The sequence below is a fragment of the Anabrus simplex genome, chromosome 1 (genome assembly GCF_040414725.1).
Source record: "Anabrus simplex isolate iqAnaSimp1 chromosome 1, ASM4041472v1, whole genome shotgun sequence".
In the NCBI taxonomy this organism is placed as follows: domain Eukaryota; kingdom Metazoa; phylum Arthropoda; class Insecta; order Orthoptera; family Tettigoniidae; genus Anabrus; species Anabrus simplex.
In genome coordinates, this window is record NC_090265.1 from 1,029,023,697 (window position 1) to 1,029,049,931 (window position 26,235).

The 26,235-nt window shown below is 38.8% G+C and overlaps 1 protein-coding gene across 1 annotated transcript in view; it reads left to right on the top strand.

Annotated features, from left to right (window-relative positions):
- hoip (NHP2-like protein 1 hoip) overlaps window positions 1–23,841 on the top strand; it is a 45,192-nt gene extending 21,351 nt beyond the window's left edge. The window contains exon 4 of the mRNA XM_067149372.2: window positions 23,567–23,841. Within this exon, the coding sequence (XP_067005473.1) occupies window positions 23,567–23,691 (125 nt within the window). The 3' untranslated portion in view covers window positions 23,692–23,841. The remainder of the gene's footprint in view (window positions 1–23,566) is intronic.
- The last annotated feature ends 2,394 nt before the right edge of the window (window positions 23,842–26,235 follow it).

The window sequence follows — 26,235 nt, forward strand, 5'->3', positions numbered from 1 at the left end:
TCACAGCAGAGGCCTACATTGATGTTTTAAGCACCTTCTTGCTTCCCACTGTTGAAGATCACTTTGGGGATGGCGTTTGCATTTTTCAACACGATCAAGCACCTCTTCATAATGCACGGTCTGTGGCGGAGTGGCTACATGACAATAACATCTCTGTAATTTACTGGCCTGCACAGAGTCCTGACCTGAATCCTATAAAATACCTTTGGAATGTTTTGGAACCCCGACTTCGTGTCAGGCCTTACTGACCGACATTGCTACCTTTCCTCAGTGCAGCACTCCGTGAAGAATGGGCTGCCGTTCCCCAAGCAACCACCTAGCACCTGATTGAACATATGCCTGCGAGAGTGGAAGCTGTCATCAAGGCTAAGGGTGGGCCAACGCTATATTGAATTCCAGCATTACTGATGGAGGGCGCCACGAACTTGTACGCCATGTTCAGCCAGGTGTCCGGATACTTTTGATCACATAGTGTATTTTCCAATATGAATTTGAAGAAAATATTTCAGATCCAGAATTACTAATGAACACTTGAGGACTAGTTAACCTTTGCTGGAACCATAGAGTTAGTAAATGATACGTTAGAGGTAGCATTGGCACCACCATCTACGAGAGAATCACTGTAGCGAGTGGAGCCTGTTGAAATCGCAGCTGTTTGGCTAAAAGCTCACTCCACTGTACTAGTCAATGTAAATAGGGGACTTTTAAAACTGTGTGGATATAGATAAGGTTTAAAATTCTTACATGTAAACATTCTCAATACTACAGTATACTTGTGATGCTTCTCTCCAGGAAAAAAGAAAGCCCAAAAAGTATAAATACAGGAGAAATATATGATAAGAGGATGGTGTTCAAGAGCAGTTAAGTAACATAAAATCAGTTTACTATTCATATTAAGTCTTCTAACAACATACGTATAGAATGGGGGTGCGTATATTTTGCAATTTTTTGTGTAAATAACCAGGACTTTTGTATCATTCTGCCCAATGACTGAAAATGTCCTCTCTCGTACGAAGCAGATTAGTGAGTTTTTAGGCCTAAAAATGTTGGCAAGAGTTTGGGGTAAAGTAGACATAATATTATCATTGCCGGTTTAGACCCTAGCTTTCTGAGCCCAAGTTGGCAGGTTCGAGCCTGCTTCAGCCTGGTGATACTTGAAGGTGGTCAAATATGTCAGCCTCTTGGAGATAGATTTACCAGCACATGAAAGAACTCCCGTGGGAAAAAATTCAGACACCTCAGCGTCTCCAAAAACTGTGCAAGTACTTAGTGGGATGTAAAGCCAATATTATTATTGTTGATGTTTTCTAAACGTGATTACAAGTGGAAATATGACACTTGGTTGTGGTTTCAGCCTATTGTGGAGTTTTTATTCATTTTTTCCTGAAATGTAAGATTTGCTTTAAGATTTTAATTTGTAAAATGATTTCTGTTAATGGAAAGGGAGAGTGGTAAATTATATGATTGAAGAGAACTGAAAAAATACAATATTTTTTACAATTTGCTTTACATCCCAGCGACACAGATAGGCCTTATGGCGATTATGGGATAAGAAAGGACTAGGAGTGGGAAGGAATCACCCGTGGGCTTAATTAAGGTACAGTCCCAGCATTTACCTGGTGTGAAAATGGGAAACCACGGAAAACCATCTTCGGGGCTGCCGACAGTGGGGTTTGAACCCACTATTTCCCGAAAGCAAGCTTACAGCTGTGTGGCCCTAACCACACAGCCAACTCGCTTGGCCAATAATTTATTATGCTTGTATATAGTCCTATATGACATTTAAAGGAATAATATTTACGAAAGTAAAGGACTCAGATTATCACGTAGTGTTGCATATCTAGTTTCTAAATTGTAAAATCTGGTAAGATATGAATGGGGACTGCTGCACGTATTGTACAAAGGGAAAGCAACAAACTCTATACATTGAAACCTCGGAATGCAGGTAACTTGGTCTACGAGTGTTTTGCAAGATGAGCAAACATTTTAAATAAATTGTAACTTGATAAGTGAGTGAGGTTCCGCAATACGAGCGTCACGTGTGCCTACGTTTTCCCCTCCTCTGTTCGTTTGTTGAATGGATGAACGAGGTCTTTGGTCCTGTAGTGAAGAAATACCTTTCAGAACATAATCTGCCCCTCAAAGTCTTGCTGGTAATGGACAATGCTCCTGCTCATCCTCCAGGCCTTGAGGACGACTTGCTGGAGGAATTCAAGTTCGTTAAGGTTAAGTTCCTTCCTCGCAACACTACTCCACTACTCCAGCCTATGGATCAGCAAGTCATTTCTAACTTCAAGAAGCTATACACCAAAGCACTATTTCAGCGATGCTTCCAAGTGACCAAAGGTACAAACCTTACCCTCCGAGAGTTTGGGAGAAATCATTTCCCAATTGTGAACTGCCTGAAGATCATCGATAAAGCCTGGGATGGAGTCACCAAGAGAACTCTCACTTTCACTTGGAGAAAGCTGTGGCCTGACTGTGTTCTTGAACGTAACTTTGAGGGGATTGTTGGTTACAATGAACCGCCGATTGTCGATGAAATTGTGTCCTTAGGGAAGACTATGGGGTTGGAGGTGAATGACGTTGACATTCAAGGGCTGGTGGAAGAACATAGCCAGTAACTGACCACCAACGAACTCGTCCGGGGAAGATGAGGAGGAAAAGTCAGTGGAATCTCTCACTTCAACTGAGATTCGTGAGGAGTGCAAAATTTTGTAGAAAAACACCACCCGAATAAGGCTGCAGCAGCGCGAGCGATGAATCAGTTCGATGACAATGCAATGTCGCATTTTTGTAAAATACTCCAAAAAAGGCAAAAGCAACAGTCATTGGACAAGTTCCTCGTTAAAGTTGCACGAAAAGAAAACAATTCCAGTGAGCCAACAGATAGCAGTGATTCCGTTAGTGAAATTCCTGCTACACAGTGACTCTTCTCATGTCATCTCTTGTCTCCCTGACACCAACAATGATTCTATTGTAAGGAAAAGTGCACTTTAGTGTATTTTACGTTATATTTTGTTTTAGAAATGGTATGCGAATACATATTTTTGTGTTGTGGACAAATCATCCGCATATCAATTGTTTCTTATGGGAAAACTTGCTTTGATATACGAGCGCTTTGGATTACAAGCATGTTGTCGGAACGAATTATGCTCGCAATCCAAGGTTCCACTGTATACAAGAAATATACTCAATAGCTTTTAATGTGATCTTTTCTTATTTTCTTTTTCATACCAATTTGCTTTGCATCACACCGACACACATAGGTCTCAATCTACAAGTTTCATTTCCGTATTGATTTTGATATTCACAAATATGAACTTTTTGAAGCTTCCACCTAATCAATACTTTATTTATATGTTATTATTTTACAGTATCGGTTTTGACCTTTTGATGGTCATCTTCAGCTGACCAACATAATATATAATTAAAACATCACTGTAAGAATGTCACATAATATGGGTAAAACATTATCAATTTACGAATGTTCTTTGTACTAGCTTAAGCAATCGTCTGCGTTGAATGATATGAGAATTAAAACTTAACATTACTATTATGAGCATGGATGATGTATGTTAAATATGCAATGTCCTTAAATTACAAAAGTCCACTGTTCCACATTAAAACTTATAGCTAGATGAATAAAACATTCTGAAGCACAATTAAATTAATGTGGCATATGGTACTTATGTGACTATGTTATGACGTGATCAGCCGTGTTTGTCTACTGATGGTGTAATGGTATAAGTTTCATGAAGTAATATGAACACTTATGTTGAAGAATAGACTCCATCCACCCTAACACACACAAGAAAGCAGCATACCATAGTATGATATATAGAGCCAACACAAGAACTGAATCTGATTTATGAAATAGCCAGACAAAATGGATACAAAAAAAGAAATGATCAATAAAATCATCTATGAAATAAAAAATCAACCCAAATCAAAACTAATCAGAACCAACAAAACCAAGAAAGATTACGTACTTTTCACTTTTAATAACACCCACATCTACCCTATAACTAGGGGCCGTATATTTTGGTAATAGCGATACGCATGAATTATTTTCATATCTTCTTTCTTGCCTATGTATGACCTTGTAGGTACTTAAAAGTACTGTATTTTAGCAAAATGAACTCAAAAAAAAAAATTGCGAATTCTGATTTATTGCACGAATTGCACAAATAATCACGAAATATGCCTCACTTGGTATGAAAAATGCAAAATAGTACCGGAAAAGCTCTCCAATAAACATTGAAATGTTTCTGAGAAATTTGCTATTGTAATTTCCTTTTCAGTTTCTTGATAGGCTGTATATTCTCCACACAAACGAACACAAAGCGATGAGCACTGTATATCGGATGTACGTGTATTCATTTCCGCGATCTCTAAGACAATCAATAAAAATTGGTATATGTTATCGATTACAGCAAATGGTGTTGCGGTCGTAGTAAGATCGGTCGTAGATACAGCAGTGCGCATTATGCTCTTTGGCAGTGGGAGTTTGCTACTGGCAAATGCCCAGCATTTAAGTATAAAAATGCCAAGAACTAAAAAAACAACAGTTTTTTTTCGAGGGCCGAGGAATACAACAGTGAGGTGCTCAATGTATTTGATGCTGCAAGAAAGATTCAAATATGTAAGTACTCTAATGTTCGTATTACGTAGAAACGGAAAGCCACGTGTGATAAACACTGCAGATAATCAGAAACACACAAAAACAAGAATGAAGGCAATTGTACATAATTCTAAGTGGCAAATAATAATCGATGATACTTTACACATCGCAAAAAAGTTGAAAAGTGATAGAGAACAGTTTGTAATAGACACAACAAAAGCATTCATGCAAGCCAGCATTCCTATAGAAAAACTGGATAATCCTGGCATGAAGACATGGATGAAAGATAAATAATACTGACTTTCTTGTAAAATACAACAGTATTAGTAGGCCTATTGTAAATAAATCACCTGGTAGAGTAGTAATAATGTTATTGTTTTTGTCCCACTAACTACTTTTACGGTTTTCGGAGACACCGAGATGACGAAATGTTGTCCCACAGGAGTTCTTTTACGTGCCAGTAAAACTAGTGACATAGGGCTGACGTATTTGAGCACCTTCAAATACCACCGGACTGAACCTGCCAGCATGGGCTCAGAAAGCCAGCGCTTTAACCGTCTGAGCTATTCATCCCTGGTCAGGTAGCATGAACATCTTCCAGGGCTATATGGCTTTGCAAAATGCAGTGAAAGAACATCTGGTACAGGAGAAGAAACAAGACATTGGTACTGAAGTTTCAGGTTTGATAGAAGACCACAGTGAATTTACATCCAAGTGTTCGCAAGCATTATGGTTTCCGACGTCTAATGTGGTCAACGAAAGGGGCTTCTCTGCTTACACAAAGATACTTTCTGACTGTCACACAACTTTGCATCCTGATGTTGAGACCATGCTTACTTTGTAGACAAGTAATTCAAAATGTAAGAAAAAAAAATGTAAGCTATGTATGAATTCATATTACAGGGCAGATCACTTAACTTCATTTTTATGTATCAGTGATTTATATACCGGTATTTATTTATATAACATTTTGTATATTTAGTTCTTCTAAGATTAATAACAATTAAACACATTGCAAGAGTTCACTTTAAAACCTCTAATCACAAAATTAGTTAGATTTACCCCATACTATAAGGTAGATAACGTAAGAAACAACGATCAGTACGACAATTTATTTCACGAAATACCTACCGAAATAGTGTCAGTTTTATTTCACCAAAAAATAAAGCCCTTACCTATAACTAGAGGCATGATTTTTTTGCAGTAATTTTTGAACGATTTCGCAAGAAGGATACTAATTTTCGCGTTATTTCACGAAATATATATTGCCGTATCGCTTTAATTTCGCTTTAATGAAATTCTAAAATTAATCATTAAAGGTTTCATTACTATCACTGATCGTTGATTGTGGATGTTTAATTGATAGACTGTACATACTTTTGAAGCCATTTCCAGACTGCAGTGTCGTCTACCTTCTCTAGCGGGACGTTGGCTTTGCGTAGCATCGCTGTTTCTTCATGAATAAATTCTATTTTTTCACTCTTAGCTTTCTTTTGCATATCTAATGAGAGTTCTATTGTTGCCTGCCGTTTCACTGTTGGAGTGCTAAATTTATGTTCTGAATGTTCCTTATTTTTAAAACAATGTTTTGAGACAGTATCTTTTTTTCTCCCACTCGATACGAACACTACAAAATTTACACATTAAAATATTGCTTTCCGAAACGTATAAACCTTCACTCGCAAACTGTTTAGCTCTGCTTGTCGAGCAACCCATCTTCGCTACTGTCTGTGATCACTTTCTTAATTTCACCTGACCACGAAGGCGAAATACACCCGTCAATTGTGCTGCTTGTAGACTTCATTAGGGATTCCAGGATTGCACAATGCCATGAGGAGACAGAGGTAGGATTACCAGCCACCACAAGAACAACATTCCAAACATTTCGTTTGACAAGAAGCCTGGAGCCAACCCTTTTTCCTTTGATGCCATGTCTTAAAGAGATTTTCCAGAACATGAATGATAACATATTTATTTCCTGTTGATGAATATTTGTTCGCTCTTCCTTTTCTTTTCATACATAATCTTGGAACAAAATGTCAAGTTCGTTATTCACTACAGATTTCGCTGTTATATCGCGCTTATCGCGAAATAATTGAAATTCGCTCTACAATGGCCTTATCGCTTTAATTCGCAAACATAATATCCATATTTTCTTAACCAGAAATATATGATTCGTAAAGATATCGCAAAATCGCTTCAAAATATTTTTGTCGCGTTTATCGTTAATGCGAAAAAATCGTGCCTCTACTTATAACCAACATTTTCAAAAAAAAAATAATCTAAAAATAGCCTATAGAACTACATACAATAACGCCAGTATTTTACACAACACCAAATCCATCAACAGCAATAATAAATACAACCACTTAGGAATATATCGTATGAAGTGTAACAGCTGTGAAGCCAGTTACATCGGGCGCACTGGAAGGAACTTTCAGATACGTTACAATGAACTATTATTGCAGTAAAACAATCATTTCTCAGCCATAGGCCAACACATTAAGGATTACAAACATAAATTTACAAACATTGAAAACGACATGCAAATTCTAAGTATCAACCCCAAGAACCCCTTACTCAACATAATGGAAGAATTTTATGTTTAGATCAGTACACCAATCCAAACATAATTTAAATGAAATTACGGACAGAATTAATAATCTTTTCAATGCAGTTATCCCTTGCCTAAAAACACTTACCTAAAAAGAATCAAGAAACAAAACCCAACACACATTAACCCTTTGCGGTCTAATTTTCTGTCACATGTTACAGCAGTCTGGCCCGAATTAATTTTGCACATTTTTACCTGGTCAGATTAAATTCTGAACTTTTATTAGTAACTATAATTATAATATTATTATGATTATTATATTGCATAAACATGAGTCTAGTGAGTTACAGGTTTACACAAAAGTCATCAGTGCAGGAGTAAAAAATAACATTAAAAAAATGAAGTGGAGTGATGCAGCTAGGAGGAACCTACGGTCCTCTAGTTTCCTGACCTGATGAATAACTTAGAGTAAGAGGCTCACTAACATGAAATGTTACAATCTGGTAAACACTGCTGTTGTTTGCATTTCCATTTGTATGTGCGAAAGTATTTTCTGCATAACTGTTACTCAAATGATCAACACTGACCTGAGAAGAGTCATCATTGCCGTGTGCCTTATCCCCTCCTCCACCCTGGCACATTACCTCTGTGCCGTCTTCTTGCTTTTGTAACAAGCACTGGAACTGCCTCTTCTAAATCTTCAGAAACAGTATATGATGGTCCGGGCTCATTCCGTGCTGTTTTACGCACAGGTCGATTCACTGAAGTTTCACTTGCAATGCTGGAGTTCACTTCATCTTCACTTGACAGTTCTCTAAACTCTTTGTCTAATTCAAATAAATAATCACCGTCACTGCTGTCTAAATAAACGTGCATATGTATTTCTCCTTCATTCATATTTGCTGCTATTATATCGCAAATTCAACTGAAACAATTCCCATTCACAGATAAACATCCCTAGTACAACACGTGTGCGCACTACTCAGTGTAAACAGAACACAGCTGACAGGCCGCGGGTAACAATAATGATACACGGCTACATATATCTCGTATTATTTCCATGGAGATAAAAGAACGGCTTCCTTTGTGCATGAAAATTTTCTCTATAAACATCAGGGATATCGATTGATCTCAATCAGGTCAAAGAACTTCAATAAATAACTTCTTACATAGAACAAAATATAATGTCGAGGTGAATTCGAAGTTGGACCAGTTACAATAAACCATGATGACAAGGTCATCTCGACGTTGGACCGGAAAAGGTTAAAGACCCGCCAGAAGACACGCCCCGCTCCACTCCTCCCTCAACAGCCGCAGCCAGAAGCAGCAGCTTCAGACACACACGGAACAGTGCACGACGTCGTCCCGAATAGCACACACCGAGTCAACAACAGTAAGTACACGCACACCTATTCCCATGTTATATAGACATTTCAGGCAAGCGTAAAGTTTCTTACACTTCATAGTCTATTTTTACAGATACAAATACGTCCAACAACACAATGTGAAGAAAGGAGCTTTCACGCTAATCAATAAGATATGTTAAAATCTAGCAACACATAATGACGTTTGACTAAATCAAATAACATAAAGACCAAGGGAAACATGTTATAAGAATGATCTATCTATAATTTTACACATCCTATTACATTTTATGGCAAAAACTATTTTTAACATGAACTGCAAGCACTGCATATAGATCGACGAAGTTCCACATCTAATACTGGACAACAACCTTGACTTCATAAGTGTTCATATTACTTCAAGAAACTTATACCAATACACCATCAGTAGACGAACATGGCTGATCATGCCATAACACAGTCACATAAGTACCATACACCGCATGAATTTAATTGTGCTTTAAAATGTATTCATCTAGCTGTAAGTTTTAATGTGGAACAGTAGACTTCTTTAATTTAAGAAAATTGTATATTTGAGATGCATCATCCATGCACATAATGGTAATGTTAAGTTTTAATTCTTATATCATTTAACGTAGACGATTGTTTAAGATAAGACGAACATTCGCAAATTGATAATGTTGATAGTCTCCGTGATTGGAATATTCGAATACATATTTTTCACATCAAAGCTATGGATAGTATTATATTGCGATAAAATTAAACTTTTTGTCCTATCACAAAAATCTATGGTTTTGCGGAGACTTGTATCTACATTAAATCTGTAATGTTTCTTTAAAAACGTGTGTACAAATTTGGCCGTTTTATATGTAGGACTGTTTCTGAAGTTTACAACCGGTCTAATAAGACATTGTCCTTGATGAACCGCAATTGGGCCGACCTTCTGTAGTATCAGATGATTTGGTGGGTGCAGTAGGCTCAAAAATCCGCAAAGACTGGCGTTTCACGATTTTTACTTATCAATGCAATTTCCATAAGTTGCACGGTCAGTGCTATACAAAATCTTTTCTGACACTGTGTAGTTCAGGAAACTGTGCTCACAATGGGTTCCCAGACTGCTTACTGAGGAACACAAAACAAGGGGAACGGCTTGTGCTTTGACCCTTTTATCCCGATACAGTGAGGAAGGAGATCAAAGTTTGGACCACGTTGTCACAGAGGATGAAACATGGCTTTCGCATTTGACTCCCGAATCGAAGCACCAATCGTTGGAATAGTAACACACGTCATGTCCAATCAAAGTGAAAGCCAAACAGACAGTGTCAACATGCAAAATTATGGTCACTGTATTTTGGGACAGACGCGGTGTACTGTTAGTCAAACTTTATGCCATGAGGGACAGCAATAAACTTCAAGGTGTCACCTAACCTAGGTTTACCGTGCATGTATTATGAAAACATATTTCAAGCTCCCTGTAGAATAATATTTTCACTATAAATTTACACAGGAACAGCCTTTTTGATTTTTTTTGCTAGGGGCTTTACGTCGCGCCGACACAGATAGGTCTTATGGCGACGATGGGATAGGAAAGGCCTAGGAGTTGGAAGGAAGCGGCCGTGGCCTTAATTAAGGTACAGCCCCAGCATTTGCCTGGTGTGAAAATGGGAAACCACAGAAAACCATTTTCAGGGCTGCCGATAGTGGGATTCGAACCTACTATCTCCCGGATGCAAGCTCACAGCCGCGCGCCTCTACGCGCATGGCCAACTCGCCCGTTTTTTTTTTAAATTTAACAAGACATGAAAGTACATAACCTAACCTCTGAAATTAGTTATGCACATCGCTGTATTTTGAGAAGAAGTATCACATTCTTATTTTATTTCAGTGCATAGTATTAGAATAAAGCAATCGTTTACTTCAGCCTTTATTTCTAAGGTGTTAACAACTGTTAGCATTGCACTTGTTGCGAAAACATATTATCCCGATGTTTTACACGAGTCGTCGTGAGGAGACCTCAGGCTCGCTCAAGATCGACTCGCTCGCGCGTAGCGAGCAATCGATGTAGAAGTGATCAACCGCATATCGTAGAGTCATATAGTGTATTGGATACAGTGTATGAATACAGTAGAATATCGATGCAAAATCGGTTAATTCAAAATCCCACCTAATTTGAAGAAGCTCTCATTCCCGGAAACATGACGTACAGTTTTGCCTGTAATTTAAATTGTTTAGGAGCCTCCGTGGCTCAGGCGGCAACGCTCCGGCCTCTCACCGCTGGATACTGTGGTTCAAATCCCGGTCACTCCATGTGAGATTTGTGCTGGACAAAACGCTGGCGGGACAGGTTTTTCTCCGGGTACTCCGGTTTTCCCTGTCATCTTTCATTCCAGCAACACTCTTCACTGACATTTCATCTGTCAGTCATTGATCATTGCTCCAGAGGAGTGTGACAGGCTTCGGCAGCTGGCGCAATTCCTATCCTTGCCGCATGTTGGGGGCTTCATTCATCCCATCCCTGACCCGGTCATTGACTGGAAAACAGGTTGTAGGTTTTTCATTTAAATTGTTTAATTCGAAATACGGATAATTCGTAATTCGAAGACCAATGTTGGTCCCATTAAGAAATTCAGATTTTTAATTCAAAGCTGCCATTATATTTTTTAAAAATAATATTTTAAAGAGTAATTTAAATTTGATATTTATCCGCATCATGATAGAACGCGTCTTCCGGAACGTGCTGGGGTAGATTTCAGTACTTTCACTCACTTCAGTGTGCCTACAGTGTGCTTCATATTTTATAAGGTCAAGTAAAATAATTCTTTTGCATTCAGCGTTTTAAGGAACGCCATAATGTCACCTAGCAGTAGTTTTTTTCTTCTTTTTTTTCATGGCATTTCAAAGGTTTAAACTGTGAATCAAGGTTAATTGCATGCAGTATGGGTCTTAGAATATTTTTTGATGCGGCAAGGGTTGGCATTTCTGAATTAAGAGTTGGCAGTTAATTTGAAATCACGTAATTCGAAGTCCGATTTTTGCGTCCCAATGACTTTGAATTAACAAGGTTTTACTGTGTTGATAACGGATAAAAGCTAACATGCCCGAATTTGCCCGTAATAACGGATGAATGAGTAAAAGTGTTCTCATTGGAATATGATATTGCACAGATTATTATAGGAATTTTCGAAGGTTATAATAATATTACAAGCCGTTACCGCTAACAAGAAGAGACTCTCTCCGAATGCGTCAATAAAAGTAAACCATGAAAAACTTCAAGAAAACAGAAACGACTTTCAAAGACGTATGCGGGAGAAGAAAATGGAGACTTGTGAGGATATTTGAGAGAATATAGCTAATATAGCTAAGGATGTTGCACCATTGCGACGAACTCGCAGACACCGATGGTGGACTACAGACTGTGATGTAGCAATTGATAGGAGAGCTGCAGCCTATAAAGCATGGTACGCAGATAAAACAGAAGATAAATTTGAGACATACAAAGAGGTACGCAAACAGACAGAAAAGATCCTCCGGCAAGCCAAAAGGAATCAAATATCTGAAGAATTTCGAAGTATTGACACGGAATTTAAGAAGAACAATACTAGAAACTTTTATAGGACCTTTAAAGAGCACATACATGGATATCAACCGTCTACCATGGGATTTCGAAGGGAAGATGGAAAATTGGTAGTGATTAAGAATGAAAATTGCGAGATATTAGCTACATATTTTGAGAAATTGTTGAACTGTGAAAAACCTAAAAATAAATGGCCAAAAGAGGATCCAAAGCAACGGAATGAAAACTCAATATCCCCTGACGAAAAAGAACTCCGTGAAATAATTACAGACTTAAAGAACAACAAAGCTGCAGGGGAAGAATCTGTCACAGCAGAGATGCTGAAAAGTGGTAGAGAAATCGCAATAACAATTTTAAGGCGAGAAATGGAAAAGATATGGGAAATGGAGTTAATCCCTGAAGATTGGAAAAATGCTATCATTCATCCTCTACACAAAAAAGGTGATAGAGCGGATCCTAACAACTATCGCGGCATTTCCATCACACCTGTAACTTATAAGACACTCTCTAAAGCACTACAGAGGAGACTTGTGGAACAAGTGGATCACCAGCTAGGCGAGTATCAAGCGGGATTTAGGAAGGGAAGATCGTGCGTTGATCAAATCTTGAGTCTGAAACGTGTACTAGAGAATCATCTCTCAAAGAATCTGGTAGTCGTTTTTGTAGACTTCAAAAAGGCGTATGATTCAGTCGACAGGGAAGTGCTATTCACTATATTAGTGGAATTTGGAATTGACGCCAAAACAACAGCAATTATTAAGCAGACTTTAACTGGGACACATTCGAAAGTTAAGTTCATGGGAGAGAACTCCAAGCAGTTCCAAATTAAAACAGGAGTCAGGCAGGGTGATGGATTGTCACCAATTCTTTTCAACTGTGTGTTGGAGAAGATTATCCGGGAGTGGGAAAAAGAACTGGACAGAAAATAATTACTTAACCAAGTATACATTGGAGGGTCAAAAAGTGGTGTCATGATTAATTGCCTTGCCTTTGCTGATGACGTTGAGCTGCTATCTAGGAATACTGACACAGCAATAGAACAGCTGAATGTACTAAAACTACAAGCAGAAAAAGCAGGACTACAGATTTCTTTCGAAAAACCTAAATATATAACAAACATCAAAACAGCCCCTCGGTACCTGAAGACAGAACACGGTAAAATAGAAAGAGTTGATAGCTTTAAGTATTTGGGTGAAATAGTGCAATTGAAAACAAATGAAAGAGAAACAAACAACAGCAGACGGGAGAAAATGGCTGCGGCTTTTCGTAGGACATATCCTGTATACAAGAAGAAAACCATCTCCAGACGAGCTAAACTAAGGCACTACAATACAGTGATTAAAACGGAATGTCTGTATGCTAGTGAATGCCTCCAAATAACAGGAAAAGCGGGACAGAGAGAAGCTGAGAAATTTGAAAGAAAGATCCTTCGTGAAATAATGGGTCCAAAGATTGTGGATGGACAGTATAGGCTGCGAGGAAGGGAAGAACTTTACCGAGACAATGAAAGGCTAACTGAGTCCATGAGAAAACGGAGACTTAAATTCTATGGGCATTTATTTAGAATGGATGAGAAGAGACTAACGAAAAGGATTTTCACAATACTAGACAGCAGACCTAAAGTGTCGGATAAATGGTTCAGGGAGGTGAGAAAGGATCTCAAACAGGTGGGACTAAATTCAGAAGACATCTCAAACCGAACAGAATTTAGGTCAGTGATCGACAGATTTCAGGGATTCCATGACGAACCAAAACTTAACCGTGGGTGGACGGAAGAAAGAAGACAGGCTGCCAGAGAGAGGATGCTGAAGTTCTGGGCTGTGAGGAAGGCTTCCAGAAACATGTAATTGTTATCTAACGTGGTCTCTAATGGCCGTAAACGAATATATATACTAGCAAGATACCCGTGCTTCGCTACGGTATTATACTGAAATTTATAATTGAATGCTTATTGTTTTATATATAACCCACCGAATTTCGCGATCTGACTGGTTTTCTGAGAAAATTCGCGATCTGACATGTTTTCTAATAGATTACGGCAAGTTTCCTCCCATTTTCCAATCTTTCCTTCCAACAATCGATTTCGTACTTCCCGGGCTAGGTCCAGGTATTCCACCTGGTCAGTTGGGTCCCTAAATCTTTCCCATCTTTTCCTATAAGCACTTTTAATATGGATCAAATCTTTGAGGAGATCCGGCGTGGTGTCTTCTTGGGTGCCTTGGCGGTACCAAACCCGCGGCCGAACTGCATTCTTAGTCATTACCCGTCCAGGACCCGTTTTCGGCGGTCTGCACATTTGACGACGGTCCAGAACATTATTATTATTATTATTATTATTATTATTATTATTATTATAGATGTTCTGGACCCCATAGCAAGATAATTACTTGGCGGTAAATTACATCTGCTGCCATTGTTAGTGTTAACAATGTGACCAGCACCATTGTCGCGCGTAGGCAAGTGTGCGGGATTTCTGGCAATACGAATGACATACTTCCGTTCATTATTGACCTTGTTATAGAGGTGAACAATTGGACGGTCAATCTCATTCCTATCGTTTATTTCAAAGGTGTTAAATTTTTTATATATATGCCAGGAGAATCTACTGTAATCTAAGAACGTTCTCCGAAGAAAAAGATGGCTCTTGAAAATGAAAGATAAAAAATGATCGGTTTATGATCAGAATAAGTACATCTAAAATCTACAGCCTATTTCCAGTCGTTCGACAGGGTCAGGAATGGAATGAATAAAGCCCCCATCTCGCAGCGACAATAGGAATTGTGCCGGCTGCCGAAGCCTGTCGCACCACTCTGGGGCAATGGATATTGAATGACAAATGAAATGATATTGGACAGTGTTGCTGGAATGAATGATGACAGGGAAAACTGGAGTATCCTGAGAAAAACCTGTCCCGCCTCCGTTTTGTCCAGCACGAATGTCACATGGAGTGGCCGGGATTTGAACCACGAAACCCAGTTGTGAGAGGCCGGCGCGCTGCCACCTGAACAACGGAGGCTCCTTATAACTACATTATGAACAGTAAAGTCAACTGGTCTCACCTCCTTTTACACCCCACCGCTGTTAAGTTTATTTACCCCCTCCCCACAAAAAAATTAAAAGAAGGCATGTTTCTTTATCTTTAAAAGAGATTCCAAACACCAATGTTCACGTCTATTACCTTCAGTTTTGAGATTTAAGTATCCCCATAAAAATAATTCACTTTTTTCACTTCCTTTCACACTCCTCCCCCTCCCCTAAGTGAATTTTCCGGCAAAAAACCTTGTTTCTTTTATAGTAAAGGATCTTCTAAATACCAATTATCACGACTCTAACTTCTTCAGTTTTTGATTTATGTGTCCTCATGAAAGGAATTCAACTACTTTTCACTCCTGCCCGCCAAGATGATTCCCCCCACCCCAAAAACGCATTTTTCTTTGCTTTTAAAGGATTTTTTAAAGATTCCAAATATCAAATTTCACGTCCTTAACATCTTCATTTTTGAGATATCAGTAGCATAATTAAAAGATTTCAACACCATTTTCAGTCACTTTTACCCCCCTCTACCCAACTGGTATTTCGGAAAACTAAAACCACATGTTTCTTGACTTTTAATAGAGATAAAAAATACCATTTTTTCACTTCTGTAACATGTTAAGTTTTTGAGATATACCGTAGAAGTACTCATTTTAAAATTTCACCCCCTTTTTAGTTCCCCTTAAGTGGAGTTTCCAAAAACAAATCACCTATGTTTCTTTACATTTACAGGAGATTTCAAATACCACTTTTTACGCCTGTAACATTTTACGTCACGTGTCAAATCCATGCTATCAAGAATCGAACTTCTAAATGATTTGTCAATTTATGCATAATGTTCTTAGGGCACAAAGGTTCAATATAATATGGTGTTTTATATAGTTTTTTATTTTTACAATTTACGTTATGTCACGCCGACACAGATAGATCTTATGGTGACAATGGGACAGGAAAGGGCTCGGAGTGGGAAGGAAGCAGCCCTGGCCTTAATTAAGGTACTGCACCAGTATTTGCCTGGTGTGAAAATGGGAAACCATGGAAAATCATCTTCTGGGCTGCTGACAGTGGGATTCGAACCCAGTATTTCCCAAATGCAAGCTCAGCTCACTTGGTTTATGTTGTTTTAACATTATTTGTACCATCCACTAACCCTGTCTTAAAGTAAAAGGTAAGATTGAAAGAGTTAACAGCTTCAAATATCTCGGCGAGATTGTGCAGATGTGATCTAATGAAAGAGAAGGTAACAACAGTAGGCGAGATAGGATGGCTGCAGCACGGTGTTTAAATCCAGTTGTTTCTATGGAAGTGAATGCCTCAGAATTACTGGAAAGGCTGTTCTGAGAGAAACTGAGAAGTTTGAGGGGAAGATCCTTCGAAAGATAATGGGCCGAAAGATCGTGGCTGGACAACACAGGTTGTGAGGGTGATAGGAATTTCATCAGAAATCCAAACGACTGATGGAATCCATCAAGAAACGACGACTCAAGTTCTATGGCCACCTATTTAGAATCGAAGATAAGCGGTTAACTAAGAATTTTTTTTACCATACTCGATGGAAGATCTAACACATGTGATAAGTGGTTCAGGGAGGTCAGGAAGGATCTAAAATAAATTGGACTAGATCGTGAAGATATTGTTGACAGAACCAAATACTGACACCACATCAATAACTTCAAGGGCTTTTATGAAGAAGAACAGCAAAACAGCAAATGGATAGCAAAGGAGACAGGCTGCCAGAGAGAGAATGCAAGAGTATTGGGCTGCAAAGAAAACTTCTAAAAATGTGTAAATGTTGCTTATTGTGGTCTCTAATGGCCGTGAATTAAATGCTGGCAAAGCCGCGGTTACCTAGTTTATCATAGGAGATTTTACTACCCTCGGGGAAAAACAGGATGGAAAGGAGTGAAATAGGCAGTCTGGCCAATACATGTGGTATTTACGAAAGAAAATGTCACATATTATAGGTCGGATTCCACATTAAAATGGAGATCCCGTTGCTTAGGATTACAAGGGTAAAGGTCACGCAATACTCTCTGAATAGCTTGCCTTTTTAAAAAAATAGAAAAATAAGAACGCAACGGCAAAGCGTTTAGAGTGACACACTCGACCAGGTTGGTTGTGGGAAATGGTGCATGTTGTTACAGCGGGTGATCAAAATGTCCACCATTGGTGGTAATACATGCTCGACACATTTGGAGAAAATGCTCTTGAATCCACCTCAGTACCTTGTGGTTTTGACTGATATCCTGAGCAGCTTCCAAGACACGTTTCCGGAGCTCTTGCAGAGTTTCTCCTTCTCTGTGATAACATCTTAGATTTCATGTACCGCCTAAAGAAGTCATCTAAGGGATTTAGATCAGGGCTTCTTGCTGGTCAGCTGGTAGCGGCGCACTGCGTTAGTAATGTGCGGGGAGCTGATCGTGTTGGAACCATGTGCTGTGTAGTATGGAGTGAAACATCCTCTAGTGATGGTGGTGGAGTGACTTTCAGAAACTGATACATCAGTCAGTCTATGAGTTAATACAGGGATGGTGAACCTTTTCCAGCTTAAGGAATGGCTACAAACCCCTCCCCACTCCCACCGACTTACTTTCTTAATTCCGAATTATGTTTCATAATATGTCATTTATTCATTTAGTGATTTATTTACTTATATATTTAATATGTATCTTGTAAGTTCATTTGATTGCATGTTTCATGGTTGTATTTTGCAAATACATAAAACATAAATGTAATTCTCACATTTAGTACCCATGTCATATATATTAAGTTCAATAACACACAAGAAGTACTTAGGTCGGAACCGAGATGGCTTCTAACTGTTGACTTCACAACGTTCATTGTAGAAAATAGCTGTTTGTAGGTATATGGTGACCCAAACAAAGTAAGTAATGCTATAGAAAGTTTCTTCATCACCGAAAATTTTGTGGGAGGCTGTCCCATTGTTCACGTATTAAGTTGTCTGGCTTCTGGAGAGAGTATTCACCATCAACAGAACAGTATTTTCTCCCATGATTCACCGAGTTGTACAAATTTCTTCACCCATGTACTGCTTTCTCCACATTCAATCAGCTCCATTTCTATATGGTCAGTAAAAAATTGACCTCTTGTCATTCATTTGTGCAAAATGAGATTTTGTAATAAAGTGTAATGTTTTCTCTATATCTCGAAATTGGGAAAATCTCTTGGAAATTATTTGTTTTGAATTTTGTGAGATGTCCACATACTTCTTACAAGTGCTTTTTTGTGCCTTCAAAAGTTAATTGATTTGCAAAATATGACATCAGTTCAAGTTGTGCTTTAAGTGAAGGAAAGTACTTAAAATTCCTTGTTTCAACATCCCTGACGAATACAGTTTTCTGTGGAATGATTTTTATGATTTCAAACAATATATCTGCAGAATGTCCCTTTCCTTGCAGTTTCTTATTCATAACACTGTATACTGCTATAAAATCACGAAGAAACATTTATTCGCACAGAGAAATAGGGTCCGTGAGTTCGGGGAATTCTTCGTACTTTTCTATCATGAAGAAGCGAATTTCGTCCAAGAGTACGACAAGCTTCTGGAGTACTTGACCACGACTTAGCCAGCGAACATTATTGTACAAGTACGCCACAGTGAGATTCCACTTCGTGTAACATTTTCAAGAACTGGCGATTATTTAGAGCACATGCAGGTATGGAGTTAACAATTTTAGTTACCACTGAGAGTGCTCTTTCAAATGTCCGCATATCTTCTTTCGCACGTAGGGCCTCCTGGTGTAACTTACGATGGACTGTAAAATAGGGTGTTTAACTTTTTCTTTAAGAAATTTCACAAACCCATTATGAATACCCACCATATTTGAGGCAATATTCTATAAGTGAAACCCCATTTTAATACATATTCTTACTTCACATAGTTCGTTATAACTTTACCTATTGTCGTATTTCGTAAACTCAACATTTTAACTAATTCCTCCCTCATCAAATTTCCACAAGGGAATTGGACAAAAACAGCAATCCTTTCTTGTAAGGTCACATCCGTGCTTTCATCAAGATAAACTGAATACAGCTGGGAGCTGTCCGAATCAGCTTTCAATTGAAGACATACTGAATACATCTGGGAGTTATCCGAATCGGCTTTCAATTTCTCCTAAACGTGTTCACTCATTCTTATTATTCTACCCTTGACAGTACTTCAGCTGGCTGCCATTCTTTTAATTCTGTTTATTATTCGTTGTTTGTTAGGAATGTCTTAAATTAATGTATCAGGCGTCAATAAGAAAGTCTCTTTCAAGAACTCATCAGAAATCGGTTTCCCATGCTCTAATAGCAGTGAGACAGATGGAAACAACCGCACTGATATTCCTTGGCCTGAAAGATGATACAAAACAACTTGTTTGTTTTGTGTATTGTCTTATTTCCTCATTTGGTATGGAACGAACATTTAAATTATTCGTTCGAAATGGCGCTTTACATTAAAAGTGCGGGATACAACGGTTTTCAAGCACAGGCAACACAAAGCTTTATTGCTTCTTTCTATCACTCCAAATTCCATTGTCCACTGTTCTTGATGAATCCGGTCACTACCTTTCTTAAGTTTCTGTTTTTTTTTCGGCACCGAAAACATGTTTATGAGGTCGGTATACAAACTACATTCAATAAACAGTAACACACGGCGAATAATTATGCGCTACTAGCTACCACACACTCACTGACTGATGGCCAGGTTTTCGATATTTATTTCTTACACGTGAAACACTATGACTATACGATCCACGCGATATGTGTATTCTGTAGAACAAGACGTGTATATACAGTATAAACTATAATATGTTCATGTGGTGTGCCATCGAAATCATGTTTGTGTGTCATCCAGTGACACGCGTGGCATAGGTTCGCCATCCCTGAGTTAATACCACAGGCATAACGTATAGAAGAGAACACTTCACCTGTTTCAGTGGTTTTGCTGCAGAATGGTGCTTGCTGCGCTATACAATTGCAGTATTGCATTGTACAATGTAAGATGATGTGAAAAGTGAGCTAAGTTTCAAGAAAATTTTGTACAAATGCAGACTTTCTTATACAGCACCCTAGTTAATATCGACCACTACTTACAGTGACTTTCTAAATCGTAACATATGTACACTTCCTGTAGAAGATCGAACTAAAAATAGGCTCTTTTCGAGATTGACAATGGAGAATTTTGAAAATTGATTGCAGCTGGTTTCTCAGAACACAATTTTATGAGCTGTATTACTAGCCTGTATAAAACTTGAGTTGACTCAATTTCGTTGCAACTGGAAATAGCTACAGAAATCTCAGGCACCTTTTCAAGTGCCTTCAAGTTGTTGCCTGAAATGCTTGATGTAACTTCTGAAAGTCTTCAAGAAGAGAAGTTAATATTACTCAGATCTTATTTCACTCTGATGTCCAGCTCATTGGCTGAATGGTCAACATCGAGGCCTTCAGTTCAGAGGGTTACCGGCTGAATTCCTGGGTGGGCCAGGGATTTTAATTGCATCTGGTTAATTCCCTTAACTCTGTGTTTGCCCCAGCACACTCCTCTTCATGTATATACAACACAGCACACTGCCTACTGCTGAAAAATGCAATAGTTAATACATCCCACCATATAGGGATGACATCAGGAAGGGCATCCAGCTGTAAACAAGGGATAATGGGCTGATGATCTAGATGTTAGACCCCTTTAAACAACAAGCAAAAGAGAGCTAAGTCTGCGACACAGTTTGCACCAGTATAGTTGATCCGTTATTGGACATTATCCATTTTCCAGCTAACTCATTCCTGGTTGCCAGAGTTTCGCCCCAGTGTGCTAAGTTGGGCTCATCAGTTGGTAAATAGCACACGCATGGCTAGTGCATACCGTGGAGGCCACTGAGTAGGCTACTTAAAGCCACCAGCAGTGCCAATTCTCTATAAGAGACTTTCTTATTTTCAAAAATTGATGCCTGCCTGACCATCAGATGATATAGGTGTTGATTCCCATAGGGAATACCAATATACAGTAGTTGGTCTGGTATTGGACATTATGAATTTTCCAGCTAACTGTTGGGCTTTGATCTTTGCCCAGTATTCTCACATTTTCAGCCGTTGTAACTCCTTTCTGTCCAGGGTGTACCTTTCTTACATTTCTCAGTCCTCTTGATTTTTCAGGGTATGTCGTACAGACCGTCTGTCTTGAAGATCTGATATTCCCAGTTCTTCATTGTCCTCAGTTTCTGTCAGCCAAGTGGTACAAATCTTCTTGTTCTGCCAGAAGATGAACAGGTGATTGGTCAGTCTTTTCGAAGGCAGTCTTACTATATGGCCATAGAAAGCTACTCTCCTTCTCCTAGCACAATCAGAGAGCCTCTCTATCTATATGTTCATACAGCTCGGAATTGTGCCGTCTACGGAATTCTTCATCTTCCTGAGAATTATCCTCTCTCTGACTTCCAGTTTCTCCATCAGACCTCTTCGGTTCAATGAGACACTCTCCATGGCATACAGAGCTTCTGGTCAGATGACCAGTTTCAGGTTGCGTGACAGGCTTTTTTTGTTATAAGTGTTTTTTGTCAGTCGATACTGTAGGCCAGTTCCAACTTATTGACTCTCATGGATATTGATGCCCTTTCTGATAAGTTTAGTTCATTCCATTTGCCGAGATACTTACATTTCTCAGTCCTCTTTATTTTTCCCTGTTCTAGTAGTATCTCTCTGCTAGCTTCTTTGATGTTGGTGAAGAACTCTGTTTTCTCCAATGACACTTGAAGACCCACTTTGGCTGCCTGTCTTCTGAGGCAGTTGACCTATATTGTTGCTGTATCATGCGAATTGGCAATCGGTGCCCTGTCGTCAGCAAAGGCCAGGCATCTACAACCAGCTCTTCCTTATGACCTAGGCATATCCCACTCTGGATACCGAAGTTGGTCAATTCTTTGCGCCATTCTCTCACAACCTTTTCAAGGACACGGTTGAAGATAAATGGGGGTCCATCCCCTGTGTCTCTCTTGATAGTCAAGGTTTCTAGAATGAGTCTGCGGGTTTTGTTGTCTAATTCCAGTTCCTGGAGAATTTTATTAAATGTTTCTCTATTGATGTAGTAAGTACAGTTTTAAAGTTGAGGATGTGGTCAGCACAGGATCGGCTTTTCTTGAAGCCTCCCTGACACTCTCAGAGTTGACTGTCCAGTTGACTTTCTGCCCATGTTAGAAACGCCTTGGAAAAAATCTTGTATGTTGCCGGGACAAGAGAAATCCCACAGTCAGTAAAGTCTCCCTTCTTATGAAGGGAATGAATGAATCAGCTGAGGTCCAATCAGGTGGTAATTTCTCTGTTTCCCAGGTGTTCTGTATGATCTCAATGAGCTTGCCCACGGCATTGTTTCCAGCACATTTCCAGAGTTCACCAGTAATGGAGTCCTCTCCAGCTGCCTTATTATTCTTAAAAAGTTGAATGATTTCACAGACTTCTTTCCGTAAAGGAGGCAGAGAGTCTGGGTTTGGTGTGGTTTGTAATCAAAACCTTCGCTGGCTAGATCACAATTGAGCAAGTTCTTAAAGTACTGGGCTAAGAGGCGGCAGTTGTCCTTATAATTAAAAGCCAGTTTGCCACATGAGTCTCTGAAGTGAAGACTTTTATTATATAACATCAGTATTAGATTTATTTACCTAAGTAATATAAATTTGTGTCCTCAACTGAAGATGGTGCAGCTCTTTTCAGGCACGCCCCCAATGGTGGTAAGCTGCATGTACCTTTTTAACCACATACCAGCCCTCCTGCCAATCTTTAATTTCTGCCAGTTCTGGGAATCCAGCCTGGGTCTACAAAGACAGAGAAGCTAACTGTTACACTATGGAGTAGAGGAAAGATAAAGAGTAAAGAAATGAAATATGGTATTTATAAACAAATGACCTAGCTTGACAAAGATAAAAGATTCCAAATATGAGGAAATTCTAGGTAATACAACATCCGAACCTATACAACTAGTCTGTAATACTTGCCGTCTCTCGTTTACTTTGGACTAGTATGTGAGAGTGTGCCAATTACGGTGAAAATGTGGTGGTGGGGGTAATAAATAGCTGGGCTTCAAGTCTACTATCTTGTCTCAAACACTGCAGCTAACACTGTCTCAGGGATTTACATGTGGGTCACTTGAAAGGTTAGTCACTGCCCCAGATACTAGTCTAAAATGTAAACCCATATTGACAATGTGCTCCTTCCTTTTGATCGTGCTCATTCTCAAGGACTTGTGACAAGAATGTGTTGGTACTTCTTTTCTTTGTTATTTGGTAGCAATAACGACTACCTACATATACTTATGTTCATGAATGAATGTATGTCTGTGTAAAGTTATTGTGTTTTTCTCATTTTTTTTTTTATGATTACTTTTGTTTATGTTCTGAGGTGAATAACTTCATGATTTGTTACAGCTCTCGGACGAGCTTGTGGAGTGTCGAGGCCAGTTGTTGCTTGCTCAGTAACTGTGAATGAGGGGTCGCAGCTCAAGCCTCAAATCACCACAATCCAGCAAGAAATTGAAAGGTTGCTGGTGTAAAGGTTATGCAGTACCTGCTGTTCATTAAGAAATATTTTATTAATGATCTTTAATTTAGTTAGGTAAGAGTTTATATTTTCATTCCACAAATGATACTTGTAAAGAAAAATAAGTCATTAAACTTCATTTTGTAATTAAATATTAAAGATATACCATTTGTTATTCTTGTAAAGACCCTAATCCTCTCTCATTGCAAATCCTAATTGGTCATTCCTCAACATTGAGTAAGGACAGGAGCTTTAAAGCTTCATCCATGCATTGGAGAGTATTGTTATCAAATCAGGTTGCTTTGTCATCACAACGCCCCTTAATTGAAAAAAAAAATCATCCACTTAAGGAAATTTTTTGAAATTGCATGCATGCCATACAGTAATGATTATTTTGATGCTCATCCATGGACTGGTGTGATATAGATTTCTATGCCACTTTATCCTATACTTACCTCTCGCTACATCTAACTTGTTTGTCGTATGCGTGTCTTGGCCTTCCTCTACCAGAGTTTTGATTTTCTTTCATTTAACTGTGATATAACTTTTCCAAATTTCTCCTTGATTTCATTTACTGCCTGTGTATAAAAATTTAAAAGAAGTGGGGCAAATTGCAATCCTGCTTTGCTCATTTTTGTAATAGTTGCTTCTCTTTCATATCTATTGATTCTTGTTACTGCAGTGTAAGTTTTGAACAGATTGTAGATATCTTTCTTCCTCTATAATTACTCCCAATCACTTTAAAATTCTCACAGTAGCTTGGACCCATCAACATTATCAAATGTCTTTTCCAGACCTTCAGATGCCACATATTTTTTGGACTCTTATCCTTTTCAATCCTCTTAGATGAAGTATCATTATTTACACACCTGAAATAATAAACTGATGGTGCAGTAGTTTTCACGCTTCTTAATACAGTCAAAACTGGTTAGGACGTTTTTGTAGGTACCGAGAAACAAACGTCATAAAGAGAAAACTTGTTTAAAAAATAAGCTTTTAAATTAAACGACAAAACTTTATACATAACGCCGCTGCTGAATGTGTTGGTACTGCTGCACAGATGTCATCAGTTGCATTTTCATCCTCAGGTTCTTGCTCATTACTGTCTTTGTAAGTCATCAGCTGTTCATGAATTTCGTCTACCATCTGCACTTTGCAGGTGGCAACATTGTCATCACATTCAACATACGTGGCAAAATTCACGTCGTCTTCATCTGTCCCAAGCTGGTCACATTCATCATCCATATAATCAGTGCTGTCCATTGAAACGTCATCAGTTGCTGAACAAACAAAGCCCGCTTTGCGGAAACAGTTTTGAACTGTGGTCTCGTTTACTGATGCCCAAGCAGATTTAAAGAAATGCATGGCATCCAGAATTGTGATTTTACCTGAAGCTGTTTCCACGAATACCAATCTCTTCTGCACAAGAATCTTTCTATATTTTTGCTTCACACACCGGATGGTGCCCTGGTCCAGCGGTTAGAGATGGCTTGTACAGTTTGCGGGAAGAAACACTACACATACATTTCTCAAATAAGATGTGTCATTTGGGTGCACGGCACAGCGTTCAATGAACAAAATGATTTTCATTTAGACTTTCACGGCCCGTGTAACTATTCATGAGTTGTATTTTTGGGCTTATGCCGTGTATGAAGAAAGGCAAGGTTCCTTTTGAAACGTTGAGTGTGTTTATAATTATTTACACGGCATAAGCCCAAAAATACAACTCATGAAAAATACTTTTCCTCTGCCGTACTCCCATTCTGGCTTCAAGTGAAATTCTCAAGAATCGATGACATCATCCAAGCATTGGTATTTGCTGTGTACTGGCATGGAAAGATACGCACATTCTTAAAACTGTGCGGATTCTTCCACTTCCCTGTTATGAGCGGCGTCAGTTTCTTTATACCACTCTTACTGCAGCATAATAGCACTGTCAGTCTCTACAGAGTTTACCTCCATGGCATTTCTCACCCTTGAACGCGTACATTTTATCAGGAAGAAGCTGGAAAAATAGCCCAGCTTCATCTGCCGTCAGTCTTTCTTTACTGAGTGTACCTCCATGGCATTTCTCACCCTTGAACGTGTACATTTTATCAGGAAGAAGCTGGAAAAATAGCACCTGCATTGAAAACATCATCAAGGCTATAGTCCTATAAGATTTCCAGCAGTGTCATTTCTCTCCAAGTCAGAACAGTATCGATATTGACGTTGGCAGCCTTCCCAGATACGGATTCATATGGATTTTACTCCTTTTTTTAAAAACCTTCAAGCCATCTATTAGATGCCTTGAAGTTACAGAATCCCATTTTGGCAGCTAAATGTGATGCTTTGGTCTGAATCAATGTTCCATCAATAGGAATATTCAAAGCCTGAGCTTGTTTAAACCAGTTTCGCAGAACATCTTATAAAGCTTTTACGGACACATTTCATTTGGCTGCTTCCTCCTGCCAGACAAGTGCCCTCAATCTTCTTGTGGTTGCTTACGATTGTATTTAAAGTTGTCGTAGGAATGTCCAACATCCGGGCAATTTGCACACGTTTCGTATGTGGATTA